The sequence below is a fragment of the Eurypyga helias genome, unplaced genomic scaffold (assembly GCF_000690775.1).
Source record: "Eurypyga helias isolate BGI_N326 unplaced genomic scaffold, ASM69077v1 scaffold11078, whole genome shotgun sequence".
Taxonomy (NCBI): domain Eukaryota; kingdom Metazoa; phylum Chordata; class Aves; order Eurypygiformes; family Eurypygidae; genus Eurypyga; species Eurypyga helias.
Genome location: NW_010268955.1, coordinates 18010 through 34328, shown reverse-complemented (window position 1 = coordinate 34328; position 16319 = coordinate 18010). Strand labels below are relative to the sequence as shown.

The 16319-nt window shown below is 46.1% G+C and overlaps 1 protein-coding gene across 1 annotated transcript in view; it reads right to left on the bottom strand.

The window, feature by feature from the left end:
- The window catches only part of MAPKBP1 (mitogen-activated protein kinase binding protein 1), a gene marked incomplete at its 5' end in the record, with an annotated part of 69869 nt that extends 53804 nt beyond the window's left edge, over window positions 1-16065 (bottom strand). Inside the window, one exon of the mRNA XM_010157926.1 lies at window positions 15974-16065. Coding sequence (XP_010156228.1) covers window positions 15974-16065 — 92 coding nt within the window. The remainder of the gene's footprint in view (window positions 1-15973) is intronic.
- Window positions 16066-16319: the final 254 nt, after the last annotated feature.

The following is a 16319-nucleotide window of genomic DNA, read 5'->3' as shown; positions in this document are numbered from 1 at the left end:
CGATTCCCTTCAACACTCCAATGCCAGGAGATGGAAAAAAAAAAAAAATCACGGATGAGAAACCAGGGATAAAACCCTGCCGCAGGAGAACTGGGGACAGGCAATCTCCCTTGCCTCGTAGAATTTCCCATCTCTCCTCCAGCCTGCAGCAAAGGTAGAGGGAACAACGAAGGCACGCAAAGCAGCGGCTGCACATACACACACTGAACAGCCCGTCAGCCTACAAGTCTAAGCTTCAAAGGACATAGGGCACTGATGATAAATGTATGTGCACACACATATATATGTGTATGTAGGTATATATGCAGAAGCATGCTTACATATGGCTCATGGCTGACTATATCACACACACACACACATAGAGAGTCCACATTTCTCCCTCCCTTTCTCTCCAAAACCACTCACTTCCCTCGGGGCATGGAAGCAATGCCAGCACTACACCTACATGAAGCATTAAATCAACTGGGCTGGGAGTAGGAGTTGCAGAGCTGGGTTTTATGTCAGCACTCTTGACACACACCCACTGAGCACTGCAAATGAGCAGCAGCCCTGGGGGCTAGAGCAATGGGCAACTGATGATAGGAAGGCTGGAAGAATAAAATGATCACTGAGACAGTTCATGACAAGAAAATGCGCTGATCAGTCACACAGGAGAGACTGAGAAGCAGTAGAAAATGGAGCCTTGAGCAGAACCTGGCTGGTCCCAGGTGGAACCAAGAGGGATGAAACAAACAGCAAGAGCATGGCTGAAAACCTGAAAAGCTTTCTATCAAGGCAGGGAACACAACTTGTTCCAGGATGAATGCTACAGAATCACAGTATATTATGTTAACTCTTGAGAAAGGACTTGTCTCCATATGCTGAGGTCTCCTCCCAAAATTACGGCTGTCACAGACACATCAACAACTAGAAGAGAACAACTCCCGGTCCTGACGGACCAGCCAAGACACCTGCTTCGGGGATCTCCTGCTCCCCAGTCGTGCTCCACCCCTCCACTTGCTCTCAAGAGCCAGTCCCGCTTCCATCAGCATCTGGCTGACAGCCCCAGCTTTGCCATTCTCAGCAGCAGGCCGTAAGCCCTGTGCTGAATCAAGAGGGCCTCAGGCTTCCTGGGCTTCTTTGCTCTGAAATTTTCTTGACCTGCCCATAGCTCTGTTTTACTTGGTTGAGCTGTGACAGAAATTTCTCTAACTGACCAGGTGTCTATGGCTGATTTGTTTTATTTCTGTTAATCTTTGTGTGACACAACCATAATTTTATACAAATAACAGTATCAAACAATTATTCGATGTACAACTGAGATATTTACAACTAACACAACAATGCTGTAGAGAGAAATGCAGGCACGGTATGGTAGGATAGGCCTTGAGAAGTGGAGATGTGGGATGCAGGGCAGAGGAGTACAGGATTGGGACGATAAGAGATAAAGCGTGTGCTTGGCAGCAGAGACCTCACTGCTGTGAACAACTCACCCACGGTCCATTAAAGAAATACGGACTTGGAGCGGAACAAAACGTGCTTTAGGGGGTAACAAAACAAAGAAATAATATCCAACACGAATGAAGGACACTATGTCATGAATTCAGAAAAACGATGGAGTTGAAAACCAACTGAGAAAGAGAAAGGTTTTAAAATGTGTCAGCACAAGATGACCCAAGTGGACCCTGGAGTGAGGAGGAATCCAGCAACATCCACACCATACTCCTCCCAGGGAAGGGCTGCAAAGGCTGAAGACTTAGGGTGTTACCTTCCAGTGACTGACTTTAAGATGCAGAGAAGCAACACAGGGGTGAGAATAGGAAAAACAAACAGAAACTAAAAAATGTGTTAGTTTGTTGCATTATAACAATTATTGATACTTTTCTATATAGAAGTATTCTAAGGCATTATTATTCTTTTTCTGTAGTAATTAGTGGTAGAGTAAAATGATTCTTGAATAGAGCGTTAAGAATTCAGTTACACTAACAATAAATTCTTGCCTGTTTATATATTAACGTGCACATACTACACACAGCCTGTATATATAAGGGCGGCTTCCTCTTCGCCCATAAACAACACCGAATGTAACAAAGCCCAAGGGGAGTGCCTCAGAGAAAAGAAAATGCAGGGATCTATAAGAGGAAGCAATGAAAGACAAGTTGAAGAAAAAAAAAAAAGAAAAATATTTTTAAAACCCCAGGCAAACAGTGGTTCAGAGGGAAAGGCAAGGAAGAGATGAAAAGAGAAGCAAAGTTTACAATAAAATTCCTGCAGAATCATCAGATCTGCCATCAAGCGCTGCGCAAATTGAGCTCTTCAGCCCAACTGTGTAAGGAGAGAAGATGGGAACTGTCTCTGAAGGCACCCTCCTGGGAGCAAGCGGCTCCCTGCAGAGATCCACAGACCCAGCTGGGCTTACACAGCAACATCTGGCTCTACACACCAGGTCTGCACTGACTTCTCTGCAGGAGCAGTTCCCACCAAGCCACAAAACTTCAAAAGCTGAATAAGTGTCTCCCTTTAAAACCAAGTCCCAAAGGAAAAGCATATCCCGCTTGCAAGTACTTGGCCAAAACCTCTGTTTCCAACAGCAAGCGCAGCCAGAGTATTCCTTCATTGTGCCTGAGCAGGGAGAAAGATCCATGCATCAAACTAATATCTGGGCAGACAAACATGACAGTTCATGGCAGATGCCTCAGGGCTTTAATTGTTTTACCATAAGCAAGCAATGTAGTCAATATTAAAGTGGCATCAATCAAAGAAGCAAAACAAAAAGCAATACAATTTCAGTCTCTCCCCCTTCTCATCTTATTAACTTTCAGAAAGAAGCAGACTGAGGCAGGTCTGCCTCCCAGCCCCCTCCCCACCACCTTCTCCCTGGGGAGGATGGCCAGGCGAGGGTAAGGCGTGGGGGAGGCTCCTCCAGTGCCCACTGACCCATCATTGATCTCTCCCGCGTTCCAGAGCAGACGGCAAAAGCCCCCACTGCGGCAGAGAAACTAGAGCAGCTTTTCCCCTTGAATGCTTCAGTAAGCTAATTCTTGCCGTATCTCTGTACGAGTGTCAGAGACAAAAAAAAAAAAAAAAACCAACAACCCAAACCTGCTTATTTGAAAGCATGGAGTTAAAAGAATCACCCAAATGGTCACCTGTTTTCAGCTCCTCTAGGCACGGGCAAAGCTCACGATGCATCAGGCCAGGGCCCACAAAGATGCAGCACAGCCTCCTGCCAACCCTGCCTTCCCGGAGCCTTACAAGCTCAGGCTGGCGGATGCTGAGAGAAGGGGCAGGGGGGAGCCTGCTTCTCCCCACAGCTGCTGTGGGTACCACAACCCACAGAGAGACTGCTGCAGCTCCTGGGCCCAAACATCCACAGCTCCTGCCAGCTCCCTGCCCCAGCCCCACTGCTTGTCATTACGGGAACAGCTCAGACATTGCCAGATAGGCAAAACTGAATTTTGCCAATGTTATATCTTTTTAGGAGCCTTGTGACAGCTCTGGCTTTAATGGAAGATGAACATTTACCTCCGCTTTGCCTGTATCGCAGCATAATACAGGGCATTTTAAATGCACAAACATTTTCTTCAGAGTAGCTAACGAGCATCAGTTGTCAGGAGATCTGAAAAGACAGCTTTCCTGGAAGGAGAAGCAATCACAACAAAACTCCGTTTTGCCTTCTCATGTATCTACATCTTTTGTCACAGAGAAACGTGGCCAGGTTACAGTCCAAGACTGAGAAGCATTAGGGCAGCATTGCAAAAGCGTGGCAGCTGCTACCAAAGGCAAGGAAGTGGTTGGGATCAGCTCTGCTGGTCCTTGACTGCCAGGTGGAAGAACCTGCCAGGCTCAGGTGCACAACAGCCCAGTGCACGTGTGTGCACATTGCAGGGCACAGTTTCCAGTGCTGGCCTAGCAGGGAGGGCCAAGTCCTACATCTGGTTCCAGGGCACTTGTGGGCATGCTGACAATAAACAAAACACACCGCTTCCCGGCACTTCTCAGCTATCCCAATATGATGCTGATGCTCCTTCACCGTCAACTTATTGCCTTCCTGACACAAGTGAAACCTGAGGCCATCTACAGTGCCAGATCTTCCAGGAAGAGGAAAAGGACCGACTGTCTGTTGTTCACACCTGGTGATGGCATATGTTCTTAGGACTGTATGTACTTAAGTTAAACTCTGTGATTTGTGTCAAGGTTGCCAGGAGACACAGTGCCTGTTTTGAGATTCTTAGAACGGGTGGAGCTCAGCTGAGGCGGCTGGTATCTCATTTTCATCCCAGGCTTTGCTATTCAGCCCCCATTCCCCCCCCCCCTCGCTCTTATGCAAGCTCAGGACTTGGCTCACACACAAGCCGTGTTGCCGCACCAAGGCACCGGTTGCTAGGAGGTGGAACTGCTGGAGAGATAGCGAGCAGGTAGAGAAGAGAGCAGGTTGCTACCTGCAGGTACACGGGCTTGCAGGCACTCCTGCGCTATGCCATCCCCCTCCTTTCTCAGGCAATGGGCAAACCCTGAGGTTGCAGAGCTTCAAGCTGAGAAAAGGCCTACATGTTCCAAAATAGCTACACCACTCCTCTTCCCTGTTTTACCAGCGTGCAACAGTTTTCCAAACCTGTCAAAGCTTCCCACTTGCAGAGCTCTACCAGAGTGTTCAGCTCTGTTATTAAATAAAGCAGACATGCTTATTCTCTCGCTTCAACTTCTTCGAGCATAAACTGCAAGTAACCATCACCACGGGACTGCTTTATTTTTTCACCCTTTTAGTATGTTTTGTTGGTTTGGCTTTTTTTACTAGCGACTTCCCTTCAGTTCAGATGCTGGTTAATAAGATCAAAGCACAAAGTAACAAACCAACCATATACATGGGATTATTTCTAGTTTGCGTCCCAATTTAAAAATTGAATTGGTACATTTGGCACAGTGACATTGAGGACAGTCAGCATTTCTCTTAAGGCAGGTTAAAGTCAGATATGACCAATATAATCATTAAAACAGCAACTGTTGTAGCTATTCTGACAGGCATGATAACACTCTCCCATCGAGGGAACTGAAGTATTTGCCCTGGAAATAGGACGGAAGCAGTAACAAGCATGTACTATATGGTTCTACTTAATACGGTTTGTCAGGCAACTCAAACAGCCGCAAACTCGCCAGACTCCTCCAAGAAGCCCTACCTTTCCCTGTTCACAGCCTTAGGAATCCAGCACAGAGAAGCTTCAAGGGCAGTTAAGTGCTTTTTCTTTGTCACAAGAATTTCCATTGCAGCCTTACAAAGATAAAAGCATTTCCCTGCTTTCACTTTCTTCATCACTAACATTTTTGGCAGCAGCAAGAATCCATACTAACAAACCATCTTGAGGGCTCAGCTAATACTTCTGGCCCCCCAGCGCACATACTGCCTGGACCTGACACACCAGTTGTGCGAAGCAGTGCAGGACTGAAGCTACCTACCTAGACTTGCCCTACCCACACTACCACACTGTATTTACGGCTCACTCACACCACCGCAGCATCACACACGGAAAGAAACCCCCTTCTCCTGGATTTCCATCACTGGAGGTGAGAGCACATTCATGCTAAAGGCAAGGAACCACCTTTGGCCCAGAATAGGGTCAATTCATTCTTACACTAAAAACCATCGCCAACGTCGTTGCCAGTTAAGCACCAAAGTTGCTTATAGTTAACACAATTGCGTGCCATGCTGTGGTACTGAAGGGTCAGAGTTCAAAGCTATATAGTATGGAAGATGAGAGGGGCGGAATAAGAAACGCTTTTAATTAGTTCTTTGAAGTAATCAAAGAAATCACATGTAGAAACACTCTGATGTTCAAAAAAATGCAAAATGCACCGCTGAAGAGTTGCCTATGCAACCTCCATCCAATTTCCTTCTAGAAAACCACTCTGAGAGCATTTCTTTCCACCACTGCCCCATTCTGCTCTCCTCAGTCAAGAACCGGGCTTGCTCAGCGCTGGAAAGAGAGACAAAGGAGGACACAGGCAGTGGAGTCGGCAGCATGTGGTGCTTTTTGCTTACCACTGCCCCATTCTGCTCTCCTCGGTCAAGAACCAGGCTTGCTCAGCGCTGGAAAAAGAGACAAAGGAGGACACAGAGGCAGTGGAGTCGGCAGCACGTGGTGCTTTTTGCCTTAATCACATCCTTAACTTTCTGCACATATACCTACCATGTCACCCCAGCTCACGTGCCATGCCTGGAACCAGCTGTGGATCATTCAGAGGCTCTTAAGAAGCAGTAGAACATGTCTTTGTGGACTCTACAGCCTTGAGATTAACTTTCTGCACATATACCTACCACGTCACCCCAGCTCACATGCCATGCCTGGAACCAGCTGTGGGTCATTCAGAGGCTCTTAAGAAGCAGCAGAACATGTCTTTGTGGCCTCTACAGCCTTGAGGGGTGGCTAGTGGGCAATGCTGGGAGAAGAGCATCCAAACTAGCAAGGGTAAGGATTGCTGTACAACACGGTACTTTTTAAGCCACCAGTTTTGGGGGTTTCTATGTAATCTGTGTAATACCCAGCTCTTATTATCTACCGCTCTGTAAGGGAGAAAATAGAAAACTGTTACTCTTATTTTTAGAAAAAAGTGCAATCTGGGAGAAGCAAAGTCATTTTCTCTACCATTCAGTCTCATGGCAGACTAAAAATAGAGAAAAAAAGTCTCAGTTCTCCATGCCCTACAATACATTGCCTCTTCCCCACTGCTGGCTTTTGTCAGAAAGTCTTCCTGTCCTTCAGACAAATTCTCACCATCATCTCAAATACAGAACAGCATACAGAACAAATACGGAACAACATACTTCTGGTGCGTCCCAACCAAGAGTACTCCATCCAGCTCTGGGGTCCTGAGCACATGGATCTGTTGCGGCAGGTCCAGAGGAGGCCACAAAGATGCTCAGAGGGCTGGAGCACCTCTGCTATGGGACAGGCTGAGAGAGTTGGGCTTGTTCAGCCTGGAGAAGAGAAGGCGCCAGGGAGACCTTAGAGCAGCCTTCCAGTACCTGAAGGGGACTTATAAAACAGACTCTTTTGTAGGGCTTCTTGCAATAGAGCAAGGGGTGATGGTTTTAAACTAAAGGAAGGTAGATTTAGACTGGATATAAGGAAGACATTTTTTACACTGAGGGTGGGGAGGCGCTGGAACAGGTTGCCTAGAGAGGTGGCAGATGCCCCATCCCTGAAAACATTCAAGGCCAGGCTGGACAGGGCTCTGAGCAACCTGGTCTAGCGGAAGGTGTCCCTGCTCACTGGAAGGATGTTGGACTAGATGGTCTTTAAAGATCCTTTCCAACCCAAACTATTCTCTGATTCTATAGTCTCCTGCCCCCAGCCCTGTAATTCTGAAGGTGGGGAGGGGAAGGAAGAATTACCAGCTTATCACTGAACTGAACCCATTTTTTTGTTTAACCCAAAGCAGGGTTGCCCACATGCCAGTGAGATGTTCTCAGACAATTTGTTCTGGGCAAAGGCACCTGCTCCCTCTCGCCACAGAATTCCTGGTGAACAGATTTGTGAAACGTTTCCCAAAATATGTTTCACTGAAATTGGACCGTTTCCTCGAAAAATTCTCAATTCAATCTAAATGTCAAAAACCATCTGGCAATCTAAACAGGTCAAGGCTTCCTGTTCTGGCTTTTAGGGGTTTGTTTGGGGTTTTTTGCGTTTGGGGTTTTTTTTGGGGGGGGGGAGTAAGGAGGGTGTTTGGTTTTGTTTAGGGGGGGTTGTTTGTTTGTTTTTAACAGCAGCAAAACTCTGCTACCAAGGGTCACCAGACTTCAACTTTGATTCAGCCCTGAGCCTAGAAAGCAGGTACCGCCTGCCAATAGGGTGGGTTCTCCCACTTGAAGGGCTGCGATGGGAAGCATGGATTGTTGCTCCTTTCTTTGGCAGGTTTCTAGAGCGACACTGGGACACAGCAGCACAGTCCTACGCTGAGCACAGCTGCAGAGTCTAGCCCTTTCCCGGTGCCTGACAGAAAGGAGGAGTCACAGAAGCATGGATGGGCACAGACCCACCCAGATAGGAAGGGGTGTACCAAAGGTGTTTTGGGAGAAAGGGCTCATAACATTTCGCTTCTGTGGAAAGACGGGATAAGCAGGCACGTTGGTACCTGGCAGCTTGAGGTAGGATGCCATATCAGACCTATTGCTGCTGCCAGATCCTCAAACAGTAACTGTGGGACAAAGCATCACATTTCATCTCTGTCCCGAGGCTGTAGCAGCTGGCTGCAGAACATCCACCCACCCCCTTGTGACTTGAAGGCTGGATTAGCGTATGGCACCCTGGAGAAGTAACGAGAAACTCCGTACACATCAAACAGCAGCTCTACGTACAGCAAAACAGCAGCTTGTCTCAAAGGGAGCTGACAACGCCAACACCAGCACCACCCTGACTAGTTTTTCAATAGCAAGCACGACACAAGGTACCAAGTCACACAGGGACTAAAGCCAGGCATCCCACAAGATTCCCACTGTCCACCACAAGAGCTTCAATCTACTGTAGCGCTGGCAAAGACGACGTTGACCACCTCCCCAGCCAACATCTGAGCTCTCGAAGCCAAGGGCTCATGCTCCCAACACCTTCCCTCCAGCAGCCTGATGCTGTGATCTCCTGCGCACACAGCAGTGCTTCTGGCAGAGACTTGACACAGCCTCCCTCTGGTTTAGTAAGAAGTTTTTCTGCCCAGCTATTTTGAGGTTTTGTCCTATTTTTCTCTCTTTTCTGCCGGGCAGCAGGTTTGCTGCAGGTCTGGAGCTTCACAGCTATCTCATTAAAATTGTACCAAATGTTACATCCTCAGTTGTTTGCCACCGGAAAAGATTTTAAATTAATTAGACATGACATCAAAAGCCCCCACACACACAGGTCTGGGGGCTGGCTGATGGGAAACGCCTGGAAGTCGATTTGACAGGCTTGACTCCATGCTGCTAAGGACTTGACCCAGAGCGGGTTTGCCCACAGCTCTAGGTGATCACTAGTACTGCTTTGTTCGCTTCTTCATCTCCTCTTCGGCCCAGCCAAGTGAGATTACAGCTGAACCAGATCAATACACAACCGTTCAGCAAACAACTCTACCTTTTAGGTGCAGCTTTATTAGAGAGACATGTTTTCAATGTGAAAGAGTCTCCAGAACTCAGGAAAAAGGAGAGCAAGTGAAAACCAATGCAGAAACCCTTGCCTGGCTGTACAGGCATGTGCAAACAGCCCAGGCAAGTAAGACTGCACCTACTCGATTAGGCAGGGCCTTTTCTGACCGAAGTGTAGTGATGAGGGATTCAGGACTGGACCTGCTACCTGGATGGGAAGAGAGCAATTGCTTCAGGACTGCATGGTTGTTACCCGTGAATCTCACAAGCCAACAGCAAGGGAGCAGGGGAGAGGCCAGAGCCCCCTTAAATCCACATCTTCAAATTAAAATATCAAAGTTACAATTCTTTGCCCTGAGAATAAAGCACTGTTGCAAAGGGGATCCCTATTCTCTTGTCCCAAGTGCAAAGATTTTGCTCACTTGCCAGAAATTAAGACTGCATTAGCCTTCCTCACACTCCCTGTCTAACCTACATTTATAAAAACAAGGAGTGAAAGGAAGCATTTTACACTTCAGGTTTTCATGCCTCAGTGCAGATATGCTCCTTTCCCTCCAGCGTGCAGTTAGGACAGGGAGCTTTAACAGTTAACAAAGTACCCCTGCTTCTTCCTTAGAAATCTTCTGTTGCTGGGGAAGGAAAGAGAGGGAAAGGTTTGGCTACTTTTTATCATCTTTTTGGACACTTTCAGGACACTGAAACCTGGCGTTTCCCCCTCTTAGCACAGAAAAATTGGTTTGGTCCAACTCAAACCCAGCTGCAGTCACAGCTCTTCAATACAAATTGTGTTTAACAATCTCAACGAAGGGGATTTTATCTTCCTCTCTGAGTCCACCACCACAGTTAACACCAGCTGGAAAACCTCCCCGGGTGGCATGTACAAGCACTGCAGCCTCACAGAAGAAACACATTAACAACAGTCCACATCCCTGGGAGGGGAAAAGGTCTGACCTTTGAAAGGCATCTATCCCATTTTAAAGAGGACAAAGCAAGCTGCCTCTGGTGTGGCCAAAGATGCTGAAATTTGCTTTGAGCCATAGATGAGAACTTCTCTCCATTTTAGGGTAGGTTTCTACAGTCTTTACAAACACCACAGGATTCTCCTTTAGAAAAGAACAAAGGTGGCCCAGAAATTCTTCTTCAGAGGTTTGGGTAAAGTAAACTTGAAGAAGCCAGCACCAGTAGAACTGGATTTATCTACTGGCAATGCAGCAGTTTGAGTATTTCAATGTCCCTGTACCCATTCAAGCTGCATTTGGGATACAGCCCAACACCATTAGCATTTATACGAAGGAAAAGAAGTGGATTCCTTCTGCGTACCTACAGCTTTTTAAAGGCAGCTACCATTGTGGTGTCCAAGCAAAGTGATCGGTTAGTTAGGAAACACACACTCTGAAATAAGGCAGGAATACTTGTCATCTTACAAATTAGGATTTCACTGTCCATGTAGTTACCAATTCTAACCTGGCCACAATGGTCAGAAATCTTGAAAAAATCCCAGTTCAGAACAGCATTTTGCCTTGTTCCCCTGCAGTCACCTATTGGATCTGCCTTTCAATTCATTCCGGTGCCCCCACTGACCAAAACCTCTCACTTTCAAGAGGAAAGAAAGAGCAAGGCAACATCACGCCTGGTAAAGTTACACAATGTTTAGCTTAAATGTTAAGTCTTCCATTGCGGGTTATATGCAGCTTAAGGTAAAGGGAAATTGTTCTAAGCTGATAATTTATTATGTTGTGCAGTAATCTATCTATATAACGATGGAAAATGATGATTAAAACTTTCCAAGAGACTCCACATGTGGATGGGCTGGAAACCACTTAGCCTTACAGCCTATCTACCGGAACTGGAAAGAGGTATTTGGGAGCAAACCAACAACCACTTCTGGAAAAGAAAAATCCTCACTCTTTCAGCTTCCCGTGGGATTTACCACTCAATTATGTGAGACAGCTCCACACATGCTGAGCAGACTCCTGCCTGGATTAAAACCAATTCGCTCATTTCCCACTGTGCTCATCCCCTTCCTCCCTCGGCTGTGACACAGACCATGGTCACTGCCTTGCCAGTGCAGGACCTGACACCTACCTCCTGGATCAGTGGGCAGGGAGCCAGGAGGGGTATGACTCAGAAGGACTGAGAGAGTTAAAGAGGCTTTCACTCAGCCCTGCAAATGAGCCAAGGATGCGGGCGGAACAGGGAGAGACACACTGAATCCAGAACAGGCCATCGTGGCTCGATTCTGCTGCAGCGCAGGTTGGCACACGAGGGGCTGCTGCACTGACATCCAACCTGCCTGGCACGGCAGCAGTGAAATTACATTTGACCCAGAGAGCTGTGCAGTTCTCCCATTCTGAACACATCATACCACTATTCACTTCTGAATATTAGTTGTCCTATCTTAAAAAAAGAACCCTCAAGTTGATATAGGTGAAGGAAGAACAAGTCTAGCTCTTCAACAAGATCTGAAGGAGAAAAGATTTAGTGTCTTCATATTAACTTTGTACAGCTCCTTCTTTTATCGTCCCTCCTTTCCTATCTACAAACAAGGGTGATTCATTCTGAAATGGTACAGAATATGGGGTCATCCAAATAACTTGTTCAGCAAACATACTGTGCACACACAGAGCTTGCCGGGGGGCTGCGTCTGTACCAGCTACAGTGATTTCCAAGAGAAACTCACAGAAACTGATTTTATAGAATCATAGAACGGTTTGGGTTGGAAGGGACCTTGAAGATCATCTAGTTCCAACCCCCCTGCCATGGGCAGGGACACCTTGCACTAGACCAGGTTGCTCAAAGCCTCATCCAGCCTGGCCTTGAAGACAGCCAGGGATGGGGCATTCACAACATCTCTGGACAACAGAGTGTGTCTCAGAGAGGATTCTCTATATTAAATCCATGTCTGCCTTCAGCGGGAGTTGCTGTATGTAAAGAGCTACACTAGAGAGCTTAAGCCAGGGAATAATATGCAAGTCGAGGCCGATCAACTCATCACACACGCTGTGTATTAAATACCAATTTCCCCAGCAAGAAACACTAATGTGAAAAATCCCTGACTTCTCTCAGAGCAGCTGGGAATTGACGAGCCGAAGTAGAGAGGGGCCTAAGCTGGCCAGAACACAACAGAATAGTGTTTAAAAGATACTGCAGACTTAACAGCATGAAGCACTACTTTCCTGCTCTCTCTAGCAGGCAGGTGCCTCACATGAAGACAAGGTTCCCAACCAGCTCTCATGACCAACAGAGCCAAGGAAAGAAGAATAAAGAGAACCAAAATACACCAGCCACACCAATCTAAAAGGCTTAAAAAACAAGAGCAAACACAACCCCAAAACAAAAAACAGATAAGCTGACTCAAGCAGACTGAGCAGCCGGTCTAGAATTTAAATGGATAGATATTTCATTCCCCCACCCCACCCCCTTTTTTTTTTTTTTTTTAATGCTAGTCATCCTCAAAGGATTTTCTTAGCTTTGTTTCCCTTCTTGTTTCTAGGAAACAGAACCTCAACTACCTACTAAAAAAAAAAAAAAAAGAATAAACTCAAGTGAGAAGGGCAGGGAAAAAGCAGGAGAGAGAATTGGTCCTGCCACAAGAAGTAAAAAATTCAGGACATTTCTGTCCCACTCACTCCGCCCACGAAATCAGCTTTGTTACTGCATAACCCTAATAGAGATCAAATTAAGCAACTTAGGATTTATTTCACTTGCCAGCAAAAGAACAGGCGAGTGCAGGCAGGACATGGAAGACCTTCAGAAAGGATTAACTTTCTCTCCTGTGTTGTCTTACCTCCCAAGACAACTGCCTTATACAAAAGTGGTGGCCTTTAATATCTGCAGCACTCGGTGCTTTCAGCCTTTATGGCAGACATGAAGAAAAAGCGTCTTATTAACACAAGCATCCCACCAAAACAGTTCCAGGGTCAGCAGAGCTGCTGTCATACACTGCCCAAGAGAAAGCCTCATTAGGGTCAAAGAAGAGAAAGGATAAAAGGTTCAAAAGTCAATGAGAAGGAAAGGACATAATAATGTAACACAGCTCTTTGGCATCACTGTGGAGTTGGAATGAGCTTGGTTTGCATTGGGAACTGCTCCTTTCCTGATATTCAGAAACTCCAGGAAAGAGAAAATTCAGAACAACAATAATTTGGGTTTTTTAAAAAAAATTTTAGGCAAACCAGAGACCAGAGTTAAGATTCTGCTCAAAGAACACCAAAGGTTCTCATGCACTAGTCCTCATTCACATAGTACTCGTATGCCTGGCGTGGATGAAGTCAGGATGCCTGGGGCAACTGTTTTGATCTCAACCAAATGAATCTAGGTATGTTGAAAGTGTGCTTAGGAAAATACAGAGTTCTTACGTAAATTCAGCTTTTAGGGGTAGGACTGACTGGAGGAGTAAAGCATCTGCATGTCAGGATTGCAAAACCTCCGTACATGAGGAGAGGGCTGAGGAGATCACTGCAGTACCTGGAGCACAGTTGAAGATGACCAAGTTGCATAGACAAGGTCATGAACCAACTGTGCATGAGCCATACCCAGTCTCCTATATCAGCCTCATGTAAAAAGCTTCGGTGTCCAGTAAATTCAAACAAACAGAAACAAAAATAAACACAATAAAACCTATGTATCAGAAATGCCAGGATTCTTGCAAATCAAGAGAAATTCATTGGCAATAAGAAGGGGGGGGGAACCCAAACCAAAAACCAACAAGAACAAACTGAGCTTGCATCAACTTAAGGTCTGCACCAGTAGCCCCCTTCATATTTTGACTCCTTAACTAATGCTAGTTTAGTCAGATACTGTCTTGACTGTGGCAAATCACAACAGCATCACAAAACAGGCCAGCCATGGCACAAAAGCAGCATATCATATAAGCCATTAAACTGTTACAACACGTATTTGTTATATTCCATAGGCTTCTTGCCCAGGCCATGAGATGCTACCACCACCAAGTAAGAACAGGAATTCCCCTGTAAAGCCCTAAGGAATCACGTAACCTTTTAATTACCTAAAAGAATCTCCAGGTGTCCTCATGCTTGATTAAATCAATGTTAGGCACGCACAAGCTCATCAGAGGACATCGCTATTAACAAAACTAATCTATCTTTAACTATGCAAGAGGCCAAAACATGCTTACTGTGTTTGTCCCTCTCCTTGCCCTCTTCAAGCGTGAGCATATTCAGTGTCAGAAAAGATGCAAAGGAAAAGAGAACACATACTGGAATATATCTGCCTGGGTCCAGAGAGTTCATGCATAAAAAATGCTGTCAAGAGCAGATGTGGATCTCAAATTATCTGCAGTTTAACAGACTGCCCACTGACAGAAAAAGGCAATGGGCAGAAATTAAAACATGTGAAATTCCACTGGAACACAAAGGAAAAATAAAAGAAAAAAGTAAACACCCCACTTCTGTTGTTGTTACTGTGAGAGTAGTGAAACACAGGAACATGCTGCCCAGAGAGGCTGTGGGATCTCCATCTTTGCAGATATTCAAAAGCCGCCTGGCCATGGTTCCAGGCAACCTGCTCTAGGTGACTCTGCTTGAGAACGGGGGTTGGTCTAGATGATCTCAAGCAGTTCCTCCCAACCACAATGATTCTGTGAACCAGGATATCGTCGGGACATGCAAAAATTTCTAGCCAGTTTTACTAATCCTATCTCTCATTTTGGCCACAAACACAGAATCCTTAAGTGTTGCTAGCCTGTTTCCAGTACACCTGAAAACATCACCTATAATTGTTGTGGAAGTTCCTTTCTTCTAACTCCAGCTTTCAAGTCTCAAGAGTATGTCTATGCAACGCCACTTGGAAATACTGCCCTTCCTCTTTGCCTTTAGCTTGCTGACCCTCAGAATAAACAAGCTCAGAGGAAGAGCCAAGCTCATGGACTTCTGCAACCCAGTCAGCTGGAGGGTCCTCACATACTGCTACATTAGGCAGGGAAGGCTTTCCCTGAAGAGTCACTCTTCTGTCTTCCCCATCTATTCCCACCACAGTATCACATCTATTCACCTAAGTCACAGATATACCCCACCTCAACAGCCACGCTTCCACTGGCAAGTTAAAAGTTTTTTCCTCCTCAGGTTTTTCAAAATGCCATCTAAGACCTCTACCTACGTCTGTCACAGCCCCTTCAAAATTTTTCAGGGGCTATGTTCTTTCATACAAGTCCCATCCCATAGTCAAGCAACTCTGACATGCTCTGTTCCTCCACATCCTGTGGGTGAGCTTTACCATCAGTAAATCAGGATCTGGCCACAGATGTCTATGATTTTGTTAAACTTGCAATTCATGAAGCCCTCTCCAGCCCTCAGCTATCTTCCTCCTTCTTTTGCTGTCCAACAAAGTCTCCCCCTGGGATATCTCTATTTGGACCTAAGACTGTGGCTGACAGATGTGTTGCATTCCAGAGAACCCACATACAAGGGGCTGTCAGCCTGAAACCTTTCTCTGCATTCGGATGAGAAACACAGCAAGTCATAAAATTGCAGGGCATATACAAGAAGGCTTTTGTCAATTCATCAAAAGCATCACCTGGTCCATTAGGTACTCACCAGCTTGAGAATTGCATCGAGCTATGTGTAAGTTCATCACACTACAGAGCACGCTTAAAAACGTCCACAGCGTGTTTAACTCCCAGCTTAGTGCAAGAGGAAGGAGAGGGGTTCCATTGAAAGGGAGCCCGTTAAACCTGACAGGTAAAACGCAACCCCTCTCCCTTGCCAATTACACTAACAGTGCTGAGTCTCATCATTCTCTGGTGTTAAAAGACTAAAGAACAATAAATAGCATCCCTAAAGAAGACCATAGTGGAAACACCCTGAATCTTCATGTTGATGCATCAATCCTGGTTTACCTTAGCTTTGAAGAATGTGGTTAGTGACTCACCCTGCCGGATATGCAACGAGGCCAGTTCTGGGGTCGCAGGCTAATCCTCTGCCTCCCGACACGGTTATCCCCAACACCTTCTCCAAAGTCACCTAGTGCGTACAAAAAAGAAAACAAGAGGTATCATGAAATACCAGTGCAGTTCAAATGGACCCATACACAGATGTTGATGGTCTGGCTCACGCTGGCACTGAGAAGAACCGTAGCTCCTAGAAATTCACTGACAAGCCCCCAGGTACAGAAGCAACCCTACACGGCTTTCAACGCAGGCACGGTAAAATATTGCTGGGGTACAGAGAAGGCATTATCAATCCATGGATTACTTCGTCTATGCCAGAGCCTTGCA